A 24,969-nucleotide genomic window follows, 5' to 3' on the forward strand; every position below is an offset into this window, starting at 1 on the left:
CGCTACAAGCAGATGGAAATCCAATGCTCTAAATTTGAGAATCTTGAACAATTAAATTCTATCACTGAAAAACTAATTTTAACATGTCACTAAATTGTTAAATACCACTGTTTTGAATTAATTATCTTAAAAAGTATTTGTAATGTCTGATAAAAACTGTAACTATGGACAAGGTAAAAAGGAAAACTAAATCTATTACAGTGCAATAAATTACAAACATTTTAATTATCAAGGGTTGTGAAAGATGCTACAACTGGTATTGACTTTCTGATGCAAAAACATGGTTATATACTTACTGTCATCGAACACCCCAGCATTCGCAAGCAGCAAAGTGATGATTTTAGGGTCCTTTTCAAGCTGCATGACATGCTTGCTTTCATTTGAAAGAAGAGTACATACATTAATTGCAAAGTCCACTTCATTTGGGAGTCCAGATAACAGTGAAAGCACCAATTTATTATAGTCATTTGGTGAGTTAAAGTCCATAGACAGCCCGTAACTTTGACGAAGGTAATCTAAAGAAAAAAAAACAAAACCAAAAACGTTTTCACAGCTAAATTAATTAATATTCAGACGATACATTAAGAAATATTCTTATGAATGATAAGTATTTTTTAGATAAGTTTATTAATAAAGTATTGTGGGTTTTAAGAAGTTTTTACAGTATTCAATTTATTTTTTTTCCATTAGTCTGGCCAAAATGCTGAACACATTCTACTTAGCTGCGTACCTTTCTAGTTAGGTATTAATTCCTTCATTGTCTCCAGAATGAAATCCTGGAGTATGTTCTCCCAAAAGAAATGCTTTGAAAACGCAAACTTTAATTAAAGCAGAATAAAATTGTAATACAATTTGGAGTCACTTTCTACACAATGAATTACACATCCCTTCCACAGAGTCCACCAGTTTCTGATTTGTTTATTGGTTCAAGATCGATACTTCTGTCTCTAAATTACAATGGTGTTGATTCTGGCTCCTCACGCATGTCCTTTACTCCTCAGATTTTAAAGCTTAATCAATTGTATGCTCGATTTAGGTATTTGGCTCTGTAGAGAAATGACTGATGTGACAGCAACACAATCTGCAAATTTTCAAGGTACATTTTTTTGAGAGAAGTGACTATTTAGCCCTGCTTATTAGAAAGAGAAACATTTGTAAAGAAGAGAAATAGGTTATGAATTTTCATATTTATTTTGTTTTGGTTCACAGTTGCAAGTTTTTTCAGTCTATTAAATTAATAATTTGAGTGACCCACAGATTTGATGATTTTAATAATATTGTCAATTTATCTACACACTATTTCTGTAGCCTGTCCAAATATATATTTTATACATATATGTATATGGGGGAAAAAATAATAGTTTTCCTCAAAAATTTACCTGACACACTGTGTTGCTGGTAGTTATAGGAAGTTGGAATTGCACCAATAGGAAGTTGTGGCTTTGGATTGCCTGGTTGTACCTCATCATCCTCCTCCCCAAAATGATGGACTTTTTCATACTTTTCTAGATAACTGGAACAAAAAAAAAAAAAAAGCAAAGATTTTGAATATATATAGTACAACTAAATCCTTCATCCCCCCAAGAGCTGAACTGCCAAAGGAAACAAACTGTACAAACATGGAGATTTACTGGAAAATACGGTCGAAGTGGTATAAAACTGAAAACGTGAGTCAGACTGACAACAGGTGATACAAAAAAAATGCAGATGTGTGGAATTATGGATTTAGATATTAAATTTCTTCACATTTCTCAACAACAATTCCTAGCTAAATTGCAACTCATTGAGCCCTCTTGTCACTGAGTCCATTTTTTCCAAATCAGCTTTTGCTACTCAAGATAACTCTGCAGGTAGAAGCAACATAAAAATTCCTCAGTGCTGGTTACCAATACACATACCACGGTGAAGTCCAGAAAAATACTTATTTCTTTTTTGCCTCACCTAAAGAGAAACAGTATACAAAGTCCTAGCAATTACACAAGAGTAAGAGAATCCAGGGAAAATGAGAGCCACAATTCAGGATCAGAAGTTCTGAGCCATGGCTCCAGCTAATGACTACTGGAAATCCCTTTGAACTCCTTAAGAAAAATAAATGCTGATATACTGTACGCAGAATGGACCGCAAGCACAGAAGTTACGTATACCAAAAGTAAACAGTCTGTCAGCTTAGTAAATTAATTATCTCAATTAACAGTTCATTTAGCATTAAAAACCGTAACTTTCGGAGGTTTCTACACTCCCATACAGAAAGCCAACTTAAAAAGCCCACTGTAGCCTTAACTTCATGCTGATACATAGTTGTAAAACCCTTCATCGAATTATGTCAAGATCAGAAAGCTGCCTAAATTTACAAACTTTCATTGTGCTGAAAACTGATAATATCAAGCCAACTAAATAATAATAAAAATATTGTATAATCAGGAAATAATTTAAAACATTTACCTTCCTCTTTGTATATGTTAAAAACATTTAAGGGGGGGGGAGGGGGAGGGGGGAATCGAGCTTTTGGTATAATTTTTGTCACTAGACACTGAAGTCATTAACTCATGGTGAATCAGAAAGATTTTAAGAAAACGGTATTCTCACTGACCTCTGTGGAATACTTCACATGCATTAAATTACTAATTATTTCTTGAAGTGAGATATCAGTGACATAACCATACTTTTAAAATGTTAGCAAACATATTTTTTTTTTGTCCAGAAAATGGTACATTCCAGAAGGAAAAAATTTCAGAGTTAGTAAGGCGTATCATGGTGTACCGTATCACATGCAATTACGATTCACGCCTGACTAGTGGTTAGGATATTCAAAGTCATATATATGTTATTGTTATGTGAACCACTGCTATAGCACCCTCCTCATTATGCAGACTCTGGAGTGAGTTAAGGAGTCAACAAAAATTTTCACCGCACTATCATTTGCTTTTAGGGATACTGATAGACCAAAACTTAGATTTAAATATTGTTGTTTTTTATCTTTAAACTAGAAATCTTCATTTATGCTAATTAGGTTCCAATTTAAAATCTGAAAAGAGTAAAATCCTACAAAATTAAGTTGTTTATAATGTTTTAAAACTCATATCTCAACAGCCTCCTACCCACAGGGTTTTAAATCTAAATCCTAATTTTTCTCTTCCACTAAATTTTCCTTACCCTTTTATCCCATGTCTTTCCTTTACCTTACATCTCATATCCAAAGATTAAAACCAAATACAACCCAAAGCTTCTATATAGCAAAAGGTGATTCTCAGCATATGAGCAAAGATACTACTCAAAGGAGGAAAAATAAAATAGTGCACCTCCCTTTAGGAATTTATTTTTTGTTGCATGAAAATGATCAGTTAGAGAGCCTGATCGGCGTATTTACGTAACTGTTTTATTATTTTATATCCTCCTCGCATTTTACCAGAAGTAATACCACAGCTTTATTCTGCTTTATTATCTGCTTTCAGCTACTCAAACTTTTCCTTTCATTCCGATATCAATGAACTGTCAGGCACTCCATAAATGAACATCACATCACTGAATGCGGCAATCACACACACACAAAAAGATTAGATGTGACAATTTCCATTTTCCATATTATCGTTTACTTGAGAACTTCTTAAACATTTTAGGATAACTTAAAAAAAAAAAAAAAAAGGTTTTTATATATACATGTACGCGTATACACACATGCACACACTGGAGAGCATGTTAGAGCTCAATTCAGAACCATGCTCGAGCTCTGCATGGGAGATTAATATTAAATATAGTACGGGATTAAGCAATTTAGAAGTAGTGAAGAGAGAAATACACACACTGTGGAATATAACTGATAAAAAGATTTTTAAAAGCATGAAGCTATAGCAGCATAGCCAAACATTCAAGTGTACAGTCAAAAATTGAATTCCTGGTGAATAATGCAGCGTGCGATCTTACATGCCCCATAACTCCACGCATTCTAAAGTATATCGTTACTGCTTTCTCAAAACAACTGTGTAGATACCCTAACACAGCTACAAACCCAAGGTTTATTGGATTAAAACACTCATCTCCAATCGTGAAAGCTAAAAATCCACGGGTTTAAGTGATCTAGAAAGTATTTTATTCTTCCAGTGACAGAAGCATTTATTTAAGGCTCATTGTTTTGAACTATGTACACCTACATACTGCCTAGCATCTCTTCCCTATTCTGACCATTCTGAGCCCAGAAAATATTGCAGTAACTGAAAAAATACTAGTGGCTTATGTATTCTGACAGGCCAAATTCCCACCCGTACGCATTAGTAATTGGTATTTTAAGATAAACTTAATAGTGGCTTTTAAAATTCTGAGAAGGAACACACTTGTTCAGGATCCTGAACCACGTGCAAGTCTAATAGTATGTAGGACCACAATATTTCCAATTTACCCTGGTCCAAACTGAACCATGGGGACAATTAAAATACTTCCAGTAAACACTGCTCACTGCAAAAGTCTAGTCTTCTACCAGCATTTGTTTGCTGTCTTTCAAAGAGTTCAGTAAATCAATGAATCTGCCATCATTGCCGTCATCATGGTTTGAATAAATGAGTTCATACTGTAACTGAGGTGACCAATGTTGAAGAGATGATTTCACAAAACTAGTCTAACTTCTGATACCAAGTCAAAAGGAAATCTAAAAATATAGAACTGATCTTTCCTACACATACACAAATATATGCTTTGCTTTGTACTCATACGAGATCCATCAAAAGCTGTTGGAATTAAGGAAAAGACAGGTCAAGGAAAAGACACTGCCTTCACAAAGTACTGAATCAGATTAATCAAATCTATGAATAAATCCAATCCAGTTAAACAGAACCTACACAAATGTGTCTTTATGATCAAGACCTAAAGGAGTAGCTCAGAGACAGCTTGACCCTCCCTCCTTCTGACCATCCAGTCTCTCACTCTTCAGCGAGCATATTTAGCAAACGAAGAGGATTCTAGGTTGGCTTTCCACTGACCTTTTCAAACTGAAACAGGGTGAGAAGAACACTAGAGCTGATGCAGGGGAAACAGCTGTACACAGCAAGAAGATGATGCACATGTGCCATTCCTATGCTGGCAGAAGCCACGCTGCCTTAGATTGTCTAATAGGACTTCAGAAGTGCTGTGGCTGTATCTAATTTCCTCATATTGTTGGTCGGAGTCAAAGCTTAAGCTTAGCGTAAAACATTTCATTACTAAATGTAAGATTTCATAAGAATATTTAATAAGATGAAGTAAAAATCCCTATACAGAAACACATACAGTACTCAAAATACAGTTTGCAAATTTACTACCATCTTTTTCTAGATTTGTCCCTTCTACCAAGAATGAATCGCTATTTAAGCATTAAAAAAGCCTTATGTATCATAAAATAATCCATATTATTCCATAATTTAAAATACGAATACTGAACCTTGTGCTTTTTATTAGAGCTGAAGCATATGAATATCCTAGATGTGCTTCTCTGTTAATACCTACTTTACTAAAATGTGTTAAAACAGGTCTGCCAAACAGAGAAACTCTGAAGTTTCAAAATCTAGTTTCCTTCTTCCCTCTCTGAAAACAAACACATTGTCTCCCACTCAGTTCGATTAAGTAATTTTGGGGGTGGGGGGCAGAAAAATTTTCTGTATAAATTAAAAGACCTTTGCAAACTAAAAGGGTCATAATTTTGTTCAGTGTTGACAACTCTCATGAAGTTCTCACAAATGTCTCATTAAATACTTCACAGGAAACCAGGATTCAAATCAACCTTAAGTGATGATCTAATAAAGCAGGTACCAACTTTGCTTTCATAAATTCTCAGTTCTTTTTGTTGTTATTTAATTTACCAAAGTGCCACCTCTTCAAAGAACAGTCCCTCTTTCCTATCTCACCTCAAACTAATCGAGTTTGCTGAGGAAAAAAACAACCACAAACAACAAAACGTAATAAAAAAAGTCCCCAACAATCCCAACGCATCAGTTACAAAGGCTAAAAAAAACCAAACAAACCACATGACAAATAGAAAGCCCTTCCCCACTTCTAGCACATACACTTATTCGTTTTAAGATAGTGCTAGTTCAGAGGGAGGATGTTTCACTGTTTCTGAATCCATTGAGTTTAAAAGCACTGTACGACTGAATTTCAGCCATAATAACCAGACCTTAATAGACTGCTTCAGTATGATTCCTTTACGCTATGTAAGTACCGACTGTTTAGAGACAGCTGTACAGACCTCAATCCTCCAAACCCTCCTTTTGTTTCCTGCAGAGAGAATGCATGACCTGGAATTTTAGTGTAGAGAAGGAGCTTTGTAAATTAGCTGGTAAATGAGCTTTACTAGTCTTAAATCCTAATCTTACCAGTCTGGCATACAGCTACTATGCAAACAGCAGCAGAGTTATCATAGAGACAGGTCTTGCTCTAAAGATACAAGAAATTTAAGAATAACAAATGGAGCTTTTCTATTACTGAAACACAGTTGTGCAAAAGCTCATAAAGTATAACCAGATAGTTGCAAAAGGCTAATCGCATGCTTCGAAACAAGTTAAATCTGTAGCTATAGACTAGAAATGCGTGCTTTGATCACAGAAATTCAGAATGCTTCCTTAATTTAGCAAAGTCACAGGTGGTACACACATCAACAATACAGGTCTCAATCTTTTAATTTCAATGCCAACTGAACAATTAGCCCCTGAAAGAGAAAGATGCAGCTGATATATACAAAAAAGAACTAAAGCAACTAAATGACGGATGGGAACAAAACTACTAATGAAACAAGCACGGTATATGGGATATAAAAGTTCCAAAGACATCTGAGGAAAAAAAACCTAAGCATTATGTTGAAGCCTCGGTGTCAACGGAGTAAAGAGGAAAACTGCCTTCATACATACCCTGAAAGGTGTTCCACACTGTTAGCATGGCATCTTGAACTGGTGTTAGCCCAGTGCACGCATGATCCAAAGTACTAAAGAAACCGAAATTTAACGAAACCCAGTGGCAATTTACTCCTACTCCCTCTTTTCAGCTTGGATCATGCCTCTATTCTGAGAGACTTAAAAAAAAAAAAAAACCAAAACCAACCAAACAAAAAACCAACCGAACAAAAAAGCACAACAAAAAGACACCCCCCCAAAAAAACCCCAAACAAGCCAACAACAACAATCCCGCCCAAAAAAAACTCCATCAAAACACAGACATGCATCTGGTGAATAGCTAGAACTACAGGATATGCAAAGTATTGAAATATGTGAAAATACACGGGCAACGAGAGACATGTGAAGGCCACCTACTTTCTGAAGGGCAAATGATTTCAATGCTTTCTGAAAACTTGGTTAAGGATCCCTTGAGTTGGAAATCAAAAGATAATAGCCCTTTGAAAATCAAATTCACATATTACACATTCTATTCCTGTGACAGAACTTCAGTAAGTCTTTTGTTTCATTCAGGTCCGTGAGAAAATAAGTTCTATGAATATGGCTAATATTTTTGTCCATTAAAAATACTTATTTAAATAACAACACAGTTTTTTATTCAGTCAAGTTAGTTTCAGGCTTGTTTTCAGACGTTTGGGAAAAAAATACTACTAAAAGGAAGTCTACACTAGGTACAGCTAGTGGCACGTAGAATTTGCTATCAACAGTAGCCCTGAATGGGCTTACAGTATACTGCAAGCTCTTAAGGTAGGGTTTGGGGGACATTTCTGGTACCTTTTGAATCTGCTTCTCGCAAAAGTGGAAAATCTGAATAAAAAAGCATCTAGACTTTTAGATTACAATGGTCTCCAACTGAAAATTTAGAGTACATCACATACTCCCTTAGTATTTGTCAACCTATTTTATGTATTGGTATAAAACATGGGGCTTATTTGGGTATTTTAGCTCTCTATACCAGGACACAGTAAATTTGCCAAATATATATTAAGCCAGTGCCTGGCAAAACAGCAAAGACAACACCAACCATCACAGTCCAACTACCAATTCCTTATCTTTGTATTTGTCTGAAGGACAAGCAGGTACCACTCCTACCACAGCTCTCCATCTGATTTTTCTTGGAATGGTCTTTTTGGCAGCGTTATTAGCAGAGGACCAACACGAACTTGCTCCAATTCTGTTAGCATGAACACCTTCCATTATGAAGCAAGACAGACATGCTCTTCCTGCTCATTCTCCTGCATCCCCTCTCCCCATCTGCAATCCTATCAACAACAACATCCTAGATAATCATGAGACAAAATCCTTACTGTAATCAGGATTTCACACTACTCCATATTCCAGTTTATGTCACCCTAACTTAATTGTTGCATACTGTCTCTCTTTGCCCCTAATTCAGCATGACTCTTGCCCTGATCTAAAGGACTAAGGAATTCCGTGGCAGGAATGCTATGTCAACTACAAAATCTGCAGAATAGGAGCCCGTGCTTGGGTTAAGCAATAAAAGTAATTAAAAATATTGGAGGCAGCAGGAGAAAAAAAATAAAATTAAAAGCTACCTATTATTGTAAGATTTTGAACTTAAAAAAACAAATACCTCTCAGGCTTCCAATAACATTCCTCCCTAATATACCTGCAGGACACTGGTACTTGCATTGACACGTGGTTCACCCAGCTGTACATCTAACTTCCTTACAAGGGACAACTCATAAACTTGTGCCAATCAAAAGCTGCAACCTTTTTAAAAAGCTAACATCTTTATCAGACAATCCATTATAGTCCTATACCATGAATCTATGCCTGTTACAGTTCCTTGAAAATCTGATCCATTTATGTATCCTAATAGCAGGCAGCACTTCAATCACTGGGAAGGCTGTTTCTCAGCAAGGCCAAAGGGCTTATGCTCGCCTCTCCTGTTGCTAGCACACGCAGTGGAGACTGGTGCCGCACTCTGGAATGAAAGTCCTGCTCCGAACCTTAACGAATCTGCTGCTGCAGCTTCCTCAAGTAATGTCTAACTCATTTTACTTATCTCATAGATGTTTGCTTACAAACCTCTTGTCTCAGAAGTTAACTAGTGCCTGGAAACACCAAACTCAAACCGCTTCAATGCTCTGCTCAAACTTTTAGCATATACCAACAAGCTGCCTTAAACTTGTATCTGATCACCAGTGTCATCATCAGTCTCTTCAGGGCTTTCTTCCTTGGCTCTGAGGGCACCATGAATTCCAGTTCAACAGTTACAGGCAATTATTGTCAGAACTGATGCTTGCAGCTGAATCCTTCAAAACAACATCTGTGTGGTTTTTATCTCCATGTTGTCTAACTCGGAAGCCGAGTATCTCGCACATAAAGCATCCAGTGAAACATTCCACGTGTGACCCTCAGCAGTACTTCTTTGATTTCTGGCTTATTGTGACCACCTAATAAGACAGGCTGGGACATCAAGACTCTGTACTTGGCCAGCTTGCCAGATGAGTAGGAAACTCCAACAGTTGTGCTTTTCAAACATCTGGCCTGGTGCTCCACTACGTGGCTGCAGAATACTGTCCTCCAGCCTGGGCTGGCCTGTTCCAAAGTCAGTTCCCATCCAACCCCATCTGACCATAAGCATAATTCCCAGGACTCCACATCTTCAGCCTCCACCCTGACATCATTCCGTCACACATTAGGAGAATTGTGAGCAAACTCGGAAGGCCCTGTGCAGATTAAACTTGGTCTAAAACCTTTATACACATCCATATAAGAACTAAGATTGCATACGCTGGAATTTAAATGCGTTAACATTTTGTAACACAGGTGATGTAAGATTACATGATAGATGGTCCAATTTGTGGCTTGCTTGAAACCTGGTTAAAAAAATTCTTAACCTACCAAGAAGCCCTTGTACGCAGAAGAAAACCAAATACATACCTTCACTATGTTCTGAGTATTTGTTAAGGTAGGATACGTTATTTATTGTTAGAAAAAAAAAAAAGTGTAAAATTCACGAGCATCAGCAATCCTGGAAGTTTCACTTTGTTAGACATCACAACAACAAGGAAAAGGTGCAATGCTTCCAAGTAAAAAACAAAAAAAAAGTAAATTCAAAAAAGTCATTCTAAAGTCACTGAAAATACATTCTTAATATCTATGGGAACACCAAGAGGAAAGAAGTTAAGATACTATTTTATGCTTTCATACTAATAATGCTCCAATTTAGCAGGAAAATACTAGAAGACATATGCCAGCCAACTGAAGTGTGTATGCTGGAGGGCAACTTCAAAAGACTACGGTGTCTGGGGAATGACAACACAAGCCTCTGAAGAAACTGCAGTACCAGAAACTCCAACAGATTCTGGATAAATACACTGCATAACTGAGAACAGAAGAAAACAGGTATTTTGACCATCTCTAAGTTAGAGGAACTCTGTGTTGCTACAGAACGAGGGGAGAGGGAGAAAGGCCTCCCAAAATAAAAGGCAAAAGTTTCATTCACTATGAAGATTTGTTAGCTGAAATAGTAGCTGACTTAGTCCTTCTACTTCTACATTCCCTTAACTTTTCTAACTCTTCTTAAATCCTGTGGCCAAATCTGGTGGTAGGACTCCATGGGAAAGCCTTCACACAGCAAAAGCAGTGGGCACAGCTGACAAAGTCTTGACAGTTAAGCAACTAAATTCTGGTCTACTACGCTGTAGCTAACAGCAAAATGTATTAACACCTCTTCTTTTGATATTAAGATCCTTCACTTACAGGCTTGTTTTAATTTATTTTCAAATTTAAACTGAATCCACTTGTGATTCACAGCTGCAGTCCACAATTATTTTCCAGGACTAACTTTCCTACCAAATTCTCACTGCTTGCCAAAAACAATTCAAAACCAGCATCACCTCTTACGGCTTCAGCAGCTGTTTCATTAGATCTGATGGGCTTCACATCCAGGAATATCTGAGCTGTACCATTATTAATAGTATTAATTCTCCAGTCTATATCTGGGAATTAACTTTTCAACAAAGGCAATTCCCAGATGTATTCATCTTACTAATATTATAGTCATTCTGTTGCCATCTGGGAAGACAGCTCATCAAGTCTGTCAAGTATCACAGCAGTCTGAGTTTAGCTCTTCAAACAAAACATCAGAATCCTCAAGATCTTTTGCTATCTCCGTAACATCCTTGAAAACCCTAGAAAAACCCCAAAGTTTCTCTATTTTGTGAAACAATCTACAGTACCACCTAGATTTCCCCACAGTGCCTGAACACAAGAGTATCTGAATGGCAAAGATGCACTAATACAAATGGTACCACATGTTTGGAATCGCTTTAGGCAGGCGCAGGAAATTACAACTAAACACTGCATGGCTTGCCCAAAGCAAGTGCACAGTAACATAGCATCACCCACACCAGCCATCTAGTTTCAGGCAGACACTGAAATGCCAAATGCCACTGCGTTATCAAAATCGCAACAACAGTCTTCAGTATTCCTGTATCCACTGCAGAGCTGGTAGCGATACAAATGAATGTCTCTACGCTATAGAGAGACATATATTGTGATGCAGTAATAATAATACTTTCAACTAAATGCAGTTTCCTATATAGCATTAACTATAGACAGTGTGTCTTGTAATACAGAGTCTACACAGAACATAAACATTTGCATTCAGGGAACACTATTTAGGTCAGTAAGTCAAGTGTTAAAGTAAATACTAAAATAAAAACATCCCTTGTATACGTGCATTCTTTCACAAACATAACCTAGGACTTGGTGGTGTTTTGACAGCAACAGACATACTTATGTAGTAAGTATATTTAAAGAGGAAATATTTTTTAAATATATGTATAAATATACACATAAAAGAATACATATCTATTTTTAAAAAAATTAGAACATAAAGTTATCATTCCTACACAGTGTGGCAGCTTAGAGCATGTTTTAAAGCTGGGGGCTTCCATTAAAAATAGTGGTTCATGTTTTGCCAAATATTAAAGCTAAAAATCTTACAGTCTCTCACAAGATTAGAAACAAGCAAAAGTACATTAAACGTATTATGCGCTTTGAGCGCCACAGACAAAACAACCGACTGTTCCAGAAGTATTTCCTGAAACACGCAACTACATACATAAAGACATTTTAATGCTAATACATGTGTGCACATTTAATGTATATTGTGTACAAAGCTGTGTAACTTTCAGAATGGTGAACACGAGTAGTTGTGTTAAATTGGCTAGAAGACCTACTGACCCTTAAAGCTAACATATGAATCTTTAACTAACTATATTATGAAAACTACATGCATCATAAACAGGTATTGATTCATTTGCCCACTACTTCTCATGTTTATTATTTAACTATTATGAAATTTAAACAGAGAAAGATTTTTGCTTACCCCCCCCCCCCCCCCCCCCCCGGTAACAGAAAAGAAAGAAACGATGCTTATTACAGCAACACAATATTCTGTCAGTGCATTGACTGAAGAGTTGTTCTCACTAAAGAGAAAATTCCTGTGGCAATTCAGTCTTAGCTTTTTACCCAAATTCAGGATGCAAACTGGCCTTGTAGTCCCTACAATTAAGGAGGGTTGTCTATAGTTCACAGTTCCATTACCGAACATGTAAATAGAGGGCTGGTATTTGCACAACAAAACTAAGAACCGTTCCCTTGTGCACCTTCAAGGACTTCATTACTGTTTTTAGAAAAAACTGGAACGGGGTTTTTGTACGTGAGAAGTAAATTCTTTAATTTTCTGCCTGCTAGCCATTACACAAAAGTTATTTACACAGCAATAATGCCCTAAAAAGAATTTATCCTACCAACAATTTGCTGTGCTTTGAGCTTCTCTCAAACCATTACAAATAACACAGATATCTACAATATTACAGAAGGTAATAGTCACTCACATTGTCTTGGCTAAGCAGAATAAATTTCTCCTATAAAAACGTAATCTAGCAAAATATGGTCTCACATCACGTACTTACAAGTACACACTTACCCAAAGCACTTTGCTAAACTGGAAACCTGTCTCATCTGCAAAGACTTAAATACTTCTTTTCAACTACAAATACTTATCTTACATGTTTCTGAATTTTAGAAATATTACACGTTTTTCAGGCTGCAGAGAAAAGGCAAAAAATACTCTCAGGACTTAAAACACTAAAAAATTTATAACACCTCATATTTGCATATTTCATTGTAACTATGCTAGCAGAAATGTTGCTTATGTGTGTTATTCAAACACTTTTAATGCAAAACACATCAGCCGTTTCTAGAATGAGGCTTCAAAGTCCAGACTCTACAGAGCCAAAGTTCTATCTTAATTATTGGAAAATGGTCCTTTCTCCCTGGCCTATTAATCCACATTCTTTGCTCCATTCCGGCATTACTTTGACAAGAAGGGACCATAAGGTTCCAGTAGGAAGCTTGGTAAGTAGAAAGACATTACACAAGAGAACAGTAAGGGCAGATTTAAATCTCATGAAAACAGCAGTCTAGAAGCAAGTTTTTTAGCTTTCAGCAATTGCTCCAGCCCCACCCTGCCCCCACCCACCAGTAAGCATTTCGACACTACTTCTTCTAGCCTTGTTCAGCAGTTACTAAATAAAAGCATAAAACAGAGAATAAAAAAAAAAATAGAATTTACTGATTTGTAATGCTTATAGGCTGTTTCTTAAATTCACCAAATCTACAAATCTTTATTAAAAATATATTGCTATGCCATTTTTACACCTCATGTAACCATCTGTAATTTCATCGTTAAGATTCTTCACAGAATTGGCAGTTTTAACAGTTGCGCTTTTCTGCCTTCATCTTATGAATCAGTATTTTCCTGCAATTAAATCTATTTACAATTTCTCTACTAATCTGTATTCCACACTTTGACCACATAATCAAAGCAAATGTACTAGTTTACATGTCCCTATTTATGTGGTAAATCAAACGAAAACATGAAAATTAATTAATTCTTAAAGAATTTGCCAGATGGATCAAATATTCATTAAAAAAGTGAGAATGGAATTTTAAAAAAATCTGATTAAGAGGATCCTGCTGGGATTCTGCAGTATAGGAACATAAGTTCTACGTGAGGAGGAAAAAGCCGCCTTGAGAGCGAGTCCCTTCTTTAACTCAAGATCTTACCAGAAATTAGTTTGCAAGAAAGAACGAAAGCTGACCTTCATAAAAATATTCAACTTAAAAACATGTATATGTTTTAAATAAGCACAAACATATCCAGACTGAAACTCAAATAATAATGACTAATTTTACAGCTTTTGATGATGTAACAATAAGCAGTTACAGAGTTTAAAGTATCCCAGTGTATTCTGAGAATGCAGCTAAGTACAAATTTAGAGATGATGATAAAGAGGTAACATATTGATTTAGCTGTCTAAAGCTGTAAGGGCTACACATCTATATACTGGTAAAGCCAACAGTGCTGTGAGCATTCCCATGCATGGAAATGAACTGCCTGTACTACTAAACTACTAGAAAAGGGCCTGAAACAATTTCTGTCCAGGCCAATTAGCATTCTTTCAAGCAATTTAAAGGCCCTGTTCAGAAGCTACCCTTGGTCAGGAGACCATTCCCCATCGTAAATTTGGATATAGATACCCCGTTTGGGGGCAAAGAGTATGGACATGAGACATTTTGTGTCAATTAGCCTCAGACACACTTAATTCACTAATACAGATACAGCCAGAAAAACACTGAATGCTTCACAGATGGCCTCTGGTTTAGCACTAATTCTGATACAGCATGGGGAAAGCTGAACGATAGATGAAGTGTCACTCCTTTGGAGAAGATTTTAAAATTACCAGTGACATAATAATCATGAAGAATTTATAATCATTTTCTTTTTGCCTTGTATAACTGTAATGTAAAGCCATTAGAACATATACAAAGACAAAAGAGAGAGAACAAACAGGCATAATGAATACAGATAAAGCCCAAAGATCAGATTTCCTGTTGGGAAATACCAGTCTCAGGCACTGAGGATAATCATTGCAAATTGCTTTAAAGGCAGAAGGAAGAGAAATTTTGAATATTAGAAGGAGAAAAAAAAAAAAAAAAAGAAACCAACAACCCTACTTTTATCTAACAAATTATTCAATGAGAATGCTGTTGTGAAATATGTTGTAAAACCACTCAAACTCTAAGCTTATTTAAAACTGAGCACACAGATAGTAAAAATGTGTTGGGCATACTGGAAGAGAAATTGTATTATTTTAAAGGAAGGCTAAAAAACAGTATTAACAGTATTCAGATATTAAGTATTAGAAAAGGTTTGAAGGATATTGAGTCCCTGCTGGTGGTCTGGGGTTTAGAGGAGATAAAACCTGATCCTCTACTGTGGATTGACCAGCCTTTTCAAATCCTGCGTAAACCCAGTAAGGCTTATTGTATTGCTATTATTTTGAATGGAAATAATCTGTGGGAAGAGAAGTGCTCTGCAATTAACATACTGTGTACCTTTTTAAGACGTAGACAGTAGGTACTTCTAAGACCGAAGACAGTTCATTATGGAAAACAACAAATTCACTTTATATCTGCATTAAGCAATACATAAGAAAGTAAACAAACATTTTTCTAGTTGATAATCTAAATGTTATCCTTTTTTTCCTCAGAGCCTTCTGCTACACTGTAAATTAATTCTGAACAGCACTAAATGCTACCATCAGGTTGGACAGGGGCCTTGAGCAACTTGATCTAGTGGAAGGTGTCCCTGCCCATGGCAGGGGGGTGGACCAGATGATCTTTAAACTCAAACCATTCTACGATTCTGTATTATTCCAGCATATAATGACTGCATTTGTTACTTATGCTTCCTTCACCCTTCCACTTGACTTGCACAATATCTGGTCAAGACAGAAAACCTAGCTATAGGTTCACAACAGTGTATTTACACAGAAGACACTTTACCTAAATTTCCAACTAGACCACCACATGATGCTGGTCTTTAAGTACTCAGTATTCTGAAACCAGGCTACCTCAGTGTCACCTAAACTCTGGACAAGTTTCAAGATCCTTCTTCAGGACAGTGAAACCTTCTACCAAGAGGCGGAGCTCGTTTCTATGTAAGAGCAAACTTTCCCAAAAATAAATTTCAAACAAGAAATTAAAAATAAATCTTTGGTATTTTCTGCTCACATATAACATCATGCTTTGCAACAGCCGGGGAAAAAAGTAAATCCTTAAGTAGCACAAAAAAGCATTTAATTCAGCAATAATATCCAGCCCTCTGGAAAGATCACAATGAAAGGAACAAACCACATACAGCACTTTGCTTTAAGGACTACCTTAAGGTGATCGCACCTTACTGTGATGATGGCACTACTACTAGAACTTAACCTGTATAAAAATGGAAGTCCTTTGGGATTCTTTTAAAAAAAACTTACTAAGATGTCTCTTAAAGATTCAACCTTTTTAAGTCTTTGTCTAGTAGGTATGAGAATCTTAAAACCTGTCCTGTAACAAAAGAAATTAGGGGGGATAAAGCGCTTTTCTTCCTGTCTCCTTTTTCCCCCTTCTAAGAATCTCTTGAGCATTGGGTTCTCTCTTTACATATTCCCTTCTATTAAGTCACAATCAATTCCCCTTAATCAATGCCATTTTTCATTTCTTTTTCTCTCTTTAAAAAAAGAGCTTCTGTAGAAAAGCCTACAGCAGTAGATATTTCAAGCAGTTCCAGTGTGGCATTGCCACTATTCTTGTCATTTTCAGAATGATACGAACACCTACAGCGAAAGCAGCTCAGGTCCCGCTCATTTCTAACCCCTAAAATTCAGAAAAGTTGCAAGTGAAAAAACTTTTTAGTTCTGCTTTTTTGAAGACTCAGGAATACAGAATTTGAGTCACATTTTTAAGTCCTTTAATAAAATTATATTCTGAAGAAACCGATATCCTTTTGTTTTCCCTCCGTTCCAAGGATTAATAACAGCGTCTGTGCTTATAAAAGCAGAAACCTTCAAAGTGCAAATGCACAAGAATAGCGATTAAATCAACACAGGTATTTTAGCTTTTCATTTAATCAAAAATGGCTTCAAGATAACTAAGATCAAGATCTGACATAGTATTTACACACACAAAAGAATGGTCCTTTTCATAGTGATTTATTGTCATAATACACTTCTCTGCTTTTATTTCAGATTATGTAAAGGAAGAAAAAAGCATGTAATTTATATTTTAAATATCTAAAATATCTAACACATGCTGAGGTACATTCAGATATCTTACAAATTAAGAAATGGCATAATATAGGAACTCAAGTGTTCTCAACATCTTTGACTACAAAATTTCTAGTGGAAGTAAGGACTGAACACATTAATTGCCTATTAACAACAGGTTTCCTTTTCTTTGAACTTTTCTTCTGCAAGTTCCAGAGAAGAAAACCACAAGTTAAACATCATCATACTAGATCTCAGATAACAACAGGTTCTCAACTCTCTATTTATACTGTTTCATGATAATATAATAATACAATTATTTCAATACACTAGTATTCTTTGCCTGTTATCATCTTTTCGAGGGAGAGTAGAAGTGACAAAGAAATAAGCACAACATAAAAATTACTAAGCTCTAAAATGACACAGTTTTGAAACTTAGGTTAGTTATCTATTTGGTAATACATGAGGTGTACTTGAAGCTGAAAAAGGTTCTTGAATAAACCACTTTATTTTTAGAAATATTAATAAAAACACAATAAAAGTGCTCCCTGTAACTAAAACAGAATCAAAGAGATGCAGCCCTCAGCATAACATGTAAATAGGATCAATAATAGCACCGATAAAATTTATGTAAGTTGTGGGTCATCTCTTCAACAACCTGGTGTTAGCCTATCCCTTTCATTAAACTAGGTCAATCGTAATGTAGGAGAAGGAAAAGTACTTAAAAACCATGGATGGCTTCCCTGTCATAAGGATCATATTACTTACAATGTTCATATTTTACTATGGCAGCGTTAGTTGTCATGTTGTGCTTGGTTCCTATGGCAGTAGCCATACCAACACATTTTTCCTTTAACTGGAAAAAAGTTATCCTATTTTACACAAATAAGGACTATTGTTTAACAAATAGGATTCAAATAAACCAATCCACTAGGAAAGAGGAGCGAAAACTCTATTTCCTAGGTTGTTTGGGTTTGCTCTTTTTTTTTTTTAAATAATACAAGAAGCCGAATTTCAAATTACTTCTCAATAATGTACATTTAAGTTTGATCTACACAGCGTCGGGACAGAACAAGCAGTTATATTATTTTTTAAATGTAAGCACTTATTGTTCATCAGGAATGTGCTCGTAAACATAGCATCTCCCCCACTACATGGAACACTTTAATCAATAAATTCAGAAGATTGTATAGTATGAGTCTTGAAATGCACAAAATGCCCTTTTCTAAACTCAGCCTGCAAATTTAATAGTAAAATAAATTAATATAAAACCTACTTAACATCAACCTCAAAACCCATTTCTCCAACTATATTTAAGTCAGATTTTTTAAACTGTTTTTTTTATAAAAATAAACTAAAGCTTAGTTACATTTGTCTTCATTAAAGGTTAAGCTTACTGTTACTTAATCAAAAGATAGTTATTCAAAAGTAATAGTACAGGGCATCAATGAAGTGCATCAGGAAGTTTAATTCATGAAAAATTGCTAATTTTTAAATTATATTTGGAACTTTAAGAAAAACCAGCTAGTTTCTGAGTTCATTTAAAGTTCATAAGTCACAGTATTACACAATGTTTTAGGAGCAACATTGTCCATCTCAAATATAACTGGAATATGAACATTTTACTTTTTGCACAGGCGTTTTTTCCACTTTCTCTCTGAATAGTTTTGCTTTTACCTTTCCTACCTGTTGGCATGAAGTATATTTTCTTTATTCAAAACATGCACAGAGTGGGAATTTAAAAGAAAACTTTATTTCCCTTTTATAATTATGAAGGAAAAAAAAAAAAAAAAGTAGGTGAATAAAAGATGTACCAGCCCTAAGACATGTAGTCTTCAAAGGTTCGTAAGGACCCAAACAAGTAGATGGGTGCCAAGTAAAAGTTTTCACAAGCACGTAACACTTAAGCATCTGCTTCCCACCCAAGTCTAGCACCCACCGCCTTGTGGGAAGATGTTACTTAGCATTTCTTTGTATCATTAAATGTCTTTGAAAATAGGGACTCTGACAAGCAAGAATTCACAACTCGCCAACCACACTTCAAACTTCCCTAACTTAACAAATTCATCTTTAAGACAGAATATACCTAAATAAAACTTTTTAATCTATCCAGTACATTTAAGGTACTTTGTACTTAATAAAAAGACCAGGAACTCCAGTTGTCATCCAAATACAGTTTGGCTGAAAACATGAATAAAAGTTAGTAAATTCTCTAGTAAACCAGAAATATCTTTCAATATTCTCTAACATAAAGCATTGAGTCTTTGTAATTAAAAAAAAAAAGGGGGGGGGCTTATTGCACTACCTATCTGCTCAAACAACTGTGCTGACATACTGTATCCTTCCCACTGGAAAAAGAAATACCGCATCCAAGCACACGATCAGTACAGAAGCTGTTGGAGCAACTGCAGAAGCCACCACCCTCTACTGGAAATCAGCCTACCCAAATCTCTGCCAAGTAAATCCAATCCTGCTGCAGGCAACATTAGTCAGGTTAGCTCAACTACTCTTTTAAACTCTTTAAACTAACTTGGCTTATTTCGCCTGCAGAAGAGCAGGAAATGATCCCAATAAACTACTCAACTACTTCCGTTACAATTCTGAGTCCCACAGAAGTTGGCAGCAAACAGCTGAGAGCAGCCAAGTTTTAAACTGTTAACTGCTGGTTTATGAAGTTATCTAACACTAACAGCTGAAATAAACTGGCTGACAGTTGTACTGTCACCAACAAGGTATTTAAAAAGATTCCTCAGGTTAGCAGGCTGTAGAGGAAGCCGGACCCACCAGCTGCTGAGGGGTAATGATCAGCCAGGACAGATCTGACTGCCGTTGTCAGATCCCAAAGAAGTCTGTCTATGCCCTCAGAGTAAAGGCCGTCTTGCGATTTCAAACTACTATCGCAAACAGCTGTAGTTAAATTTTAAGAGATGGTTGGTTTAACAGTCATTTTTCTTGACTAGTCTCAAATCCCTGTCTTACACAAGCTGTGCTATATTAACCTTGACCAATACAAAGATGGGCTAGAGCCCGTAACCAATTTTAGCAGCACTTGTGCAAGCTGCCCTGTGTCTTCACCAACAAAGAAATATGCAACTGAGTTTGCTGGTAGTTTTTTCATTTTTGTTTTTTAAATGGACCAGAGGCTCTAATGGATGCCCCAAATGATATGAACATTTATTCTGGGTAACTTCCTTTGGGAAAGGATATGGAAAGTATTATTAAGTATTTTTAAAAGTTTTAAAGCTCCTGGGAGCAGGGGCATGCCAGATGAATTACAACGAACTTATGCAAGATAGACAAGCAACTAACTACATTTCTAGGCAGCGAGTTTTCACAACACATGGGTGACTTAAAAACAACATGCTGTGGCCATTATAGGGAAGAGATTGTTTTTAAAAAGGAAATAAAGTACCTTTAGAACTGCATGTATCAAGTTACATCTTATCAAAATAATCTCACATGTAAGTATTTTATCACGCTATAGGAAGACACAAAAAAAATTGAAAAGAGGGAAAAAAACAGAAGAAAGGGATTTAAGACCGTAAAAAAATAGTGAGATAGTGTGGAAGTAGAACACTGATTTAGCAGGTGAAGTGAAGACTGGGCGAGCTCTATACTCTCTTTTTCCTAAACGCAGTAGGCTTATAACAAGGTGGAAAGAATATCAAGAAAACAAATCAAAATTAAAAAAAAATATAGTAAGTCATGTCCAACATAAGGATAAAGCACATATCAGCCAAAGAGCAGAGGAGAACAAAGGCCTCAGGAGGAAGGACGCTGACCGTGTGCATGCACAGTGGTGGGGACGGGAGGTAACACTGATTGTCACACCTAGTGTGTGGCTTGGCCGTAGTATGTGTGCTGCAGCTGACCCTGTCAGAAAGCACAAACGGAACTTTTTGCATGGCACAGATTAATAGGAGGCAAAGGAGAAAATGAAATGAAATATGAGAGGCAAGATTATGAATTGTAACAGATGATGGAGGGGAGGCTGGAAAAAAAGCCTGCTAATTTCTCTCACAGTCGCTTAAAGATCCTGTAACGGTGTAATAAAATAGTCAGGTGGAGGTGAGCACCACATTCGTGGCTTTCTTCGTCAGCGCTGCTAATGACTGCTCTTTAAACATTAAGAATTAGTTCCATTCCACTATAAAAACTGCAATGAAAGGAAAAACAAAAAACAAAGAATAAAACCATAGTCATGTTAAAACCCTGCTTTGCCACGGGCCAGCTGACTTTGCGTAAATTACTTCGCTTTTAAGTAACGTCTGTAAAAAGGGGACAGTGATATACAGCACTTTGCGATGTACGTAAGTCCTAAAAGAGCTAGGTACTGCACAACTGGAGTAGCTTCTTGAACATAAATCTCTGTGATAAAAAGGTCTCATCAAATGAGCCCTCAAGTTTTTTCACATTTGGAAAACTACAAAACAGACTGATGACAAAAACTGAAGTTAACAGTAATTACAAGTAGCTTTTACCAAATCTCATGTCCTTCTAGGCTAACAAATTCAATAATATCAAAGGTATATACTTTTAGAAGTAACTTTTCAGCACCAGTATCCTTGTAAGCAGTTGCACATCCTTCCCAGCATTTCTACCCAGTCCTGCAATCCCCCAGCACAGCCTTCTGCCACATGGCATCATAAGAATTTATGGACTAACACAGCAAACGTCATCAAGATAAGAAATTTCTGAGTTGTTTAAGAAAACTACTAGGGAGCAACAGAACATCTCCCAGCATATTCTTTCTATACTTTCTCCTGCCCCAGACAAGGCAGGAAGGAGGACGAAGGATTTCTGGAAGCCTTTCTTCAGACTACTGTCTATGATTTCAAACTTGTATTATCCTTGAGATGTTTTTTAAGTAAAATAACTAAAAAGTTTACAGTGTAAACATGATGAAAGTACCTCGTTTCATTTCAGGTTTACAATTGCTGACTGAAATTAGGATGTGATTAAAGTCAATTCCAGTAATTTCATGATGCAACAACCCCCCCTCCCCGTTAGAGCAGTGATTACATCATCCCTGCACTGTTGCTGCCTGTGGCACGAGATCACTAGTAATCTGAAACAGTACATGAAGAAGCTTAAAACTTCCGTTGTTTTATTTTTAGCCATGCATACATCAAAATGATGTAATATCATGAAATACTGACATCCATTTAAACAAAAGAAAAAGTTAACACTACAAAGGTAGATTTCACTTGCTATGTTACAAATACATCAATGAAATGGCCTTAAATTTGTTGACGGGAAAAAACATGTTAAAAGGGAGCACAAAGAATAAATATACTTTTCACTAACAATGCAAAAAGATGTAAAATATGGTATACTATTGTAATATACAGTTGAGTGCAATTACAAGAGAGCTTCAAATTTGTTTGACCTCACGCCAGGCTAGGATCAAAAAAAAGCCTATGACTAATAGCCTGTGGCTAATCTAGGAACAAGGGACTATGGCTAGCTAATTAGCCTTTTCAAGAACAAAAAGATAAGCAACAACTTACACTGGGTAAAAAGTTTTAATTACAAGCATGCTGTAGAATGCAGCCCCTGCCATGAAGTTAAATTGAAGATGTAATTTCAGAATCATCCCTATTTTTCCAAAGAGTCAAACTTCTTTTTACTACCAGATGTGTATCCCTAGAAATTATCGGAAAAATAGGGAGATAGATCTGTACTATACCTGTAACTTTCCTGTCTTAGAAACCCAACACTTTCAGACTTGTCTACACTACAACTAGACTGGCCCTTTCTTAATTAGGGTTGTAAACTGTGATGTTTAGCAAGCATCAAGTTGTGCTACAATGTTAGGCACATTGTACTTTAACAAGCACCAATACATTTGTCAGATATTGACCTGAGATTTAGCCTTAGACTGAGCAAACTAACATAAGGTGCTGACAGACATTCACCAGCAGATAAAAATCAGACAACTGAAGCTGTCACCACCAGCCGCCCACCCCTCCCTTTTGATAAATGTGGCTGTCCTAAATGAAGGCATCTGATGCGCTCCTGAATCAGCTCATGAATCACTGTTGCTCTCAGCCCAGCATATTCAGGGAAGCAGAGACAATTTTACCTGAAAATAGTTGGGTGGCTCAAGAGCTTATTCATGAGCACATCTGACATCACTGCTTGGAAAGTGGGGCGAATGTAACATAATAGCTTCATAACAGCAACAGCTTCAGCCAGCTGATTTACATCTATTACTACGTGTCTGCCAGAACCAATAGCCTCCGAAATCTGCTCAGAAAGGCCCTACTAGTACTCATTCGAACAGCACGCAAGCAATGCAGTTGGGGTTTATGCAGATTATTCATGTTACATCACACATCTGTTATGTGACCTTGTGGCCTACTTAATTAGTATAACTTTACAAACTATTTGAGCAAGCTTAAAACTTATTCAAGAACTATCAGCTGCAGAGAGAGTGGAGCCAGCTTGGCTCCTCCAGCTCAGCTCCTTCACCTACAATTTCTACCACAGCTTCACCCTATGGAGTTGGGAAATAGAGCTGCAGCTTCGTGCAAAGTTCCTTCCTTAAGCCAGAGGTTTTTCCAAACAGGAGGTGCCATGGCCCTGGAGGGATGTCTGTACTCCTGCAGCAGAGTCACCACCTCCATGCACTCAGCCAGGCTGCCCACACAGTAATTAAACTACACGGATGTGGAGGCAAAGCATGTGCTAATTCGTCACAGACCTCTCCAGTATCACATTCAGGCAGGAGGTGGGGGCATTTCCACCCTATACAAAGGGCTGCATCAGCAACCTACAGAGCAATTCACCCTGGACTATGGCACTGGCAAGAGAGGGAGGAGTAGGAAGACGAGACAACCGGCTTATAAAAGCACCATTAGGATCCAATCTAGATTTATCTCATAACTTTGTCGAATAACTTCAGTGTAACACATGCTTACGTTGGTTTTTGTTCTTACTGGGGGGTGCCGAGTTGTTTTTGTTTTTAACTAATTTGTTTTTATTTTTTTAATTGCCGCAGCCACAATAACAGATCCCCTGAATGGATGCTATTAAAAATAATAATAATAATTTATAACCGTGTATTTAATCCCAATCACCCTCACTTCATGGGGCCTTGGAAGGCTACTACCACTTTTAACTGTTTTACAACAATACAACCAACACCCACATAACTGAAAGATAACTTGAATAAAAGTCAATTTAGTTACATCTCATCTTTAAACTGCTTTAAAAATACTCTGGTTCGATTCTAGTAAAGGATTTAGACCTTAGGCATTCCTTTAATGACATGGAAACCTTTAATCGGGTTTTCTAATGTCTCACTATTTTAAGATCCATCCCTTACATAGCTTGGCTTCATTAATTAAAAACAAAACAAAACCCCCAATACAGGCTAGGAATTTATAGCTGTCACACAAATTAGCAGACAGTTAAAATTAAGCTGTACCTCAAGTTACTAACTAACCTTAAAAAAAAAATCACTGATTGTTTTATCTTCAATATAGTGCTACCTTGGTTCAATTATTGCTTCATAGCCAAAAATGCAGTAAAAATGTTTATTCTCCCTAATGAAAAAGTATTTAAGACAGCAGTAGTTGATAAAACTTGTTATCTACTACACTCCCCCCAAAAAAATTTTAATTAAAAACTTGACCAATGTATTTGATGAAACAATCAAAAAGCAAACAATTCCTTAATTAGCTGTTCAACGGAAGAGCTGTTAAAAAACAGTCTTGATCATCTTCGGAGTTCAAGCATAAACAAACCCACGTTGTGTGCACAAATCCATATCGAGAAGTGACAGGGGTATTTCCACACACACACACTTGTTTGGTTTTTTTGGGTTTTTTTTCAAGTCTATTAAGACTGGTGAACGCGGTTCACAGCAAAGGAAGCAGCCCTAACTGCAGCTGCTATACTGACACTTTCCCCGGCAA

At 36.5% G+C, this 24,969-nt stretch overlaps 1 protein-coding gene across 2 annotated transcripts in view; it reads right to left on the minus strand.

Moving 5' to 3' along the window:
• The window catches only part of ARID2 (AT-rich interaction domain 2), a 105,758-nt gene that overhangs the window by 43,849 nt on the left and 36,940 nt on the right, over positions 1-24,969 (minus strand). The window contains exons 4-5 of one of the 2 annotated variants that reach the window (XM_054185531.1): positions 1,380-1,513; positions 297-515 (exon numbers count right to left, since the gene is read on the minus strand). In XM_054185531.1, the coding sequence (XP_054041506.1) occupies positions 297-515; positions 1,380-1,513 (353 nt within the window). Of the gene's footprint in view, positions 1-296; positions 516-1,379; positions 1,514-24,969 lie in introns of those variants that run through there. The other variant, XM_054185541.1, reaches the window with a different exon arrangement.

This window comes from Rissa tridactyla, chromosome 1 (assembly GCF_028500815.1).
Source record: "Rissa tridactyla isolate bRisTri1 chromosome 1, bRisTri1.patW.cur.20221130, whole genome shotgun sequence".
In the NCBI taxonomy this organism is placed as follows: Eukaryota; Metazoa; Chordata; class Aves; order Charadriiformes; family Laridae; genus Rissa; species Rissa tridactyla.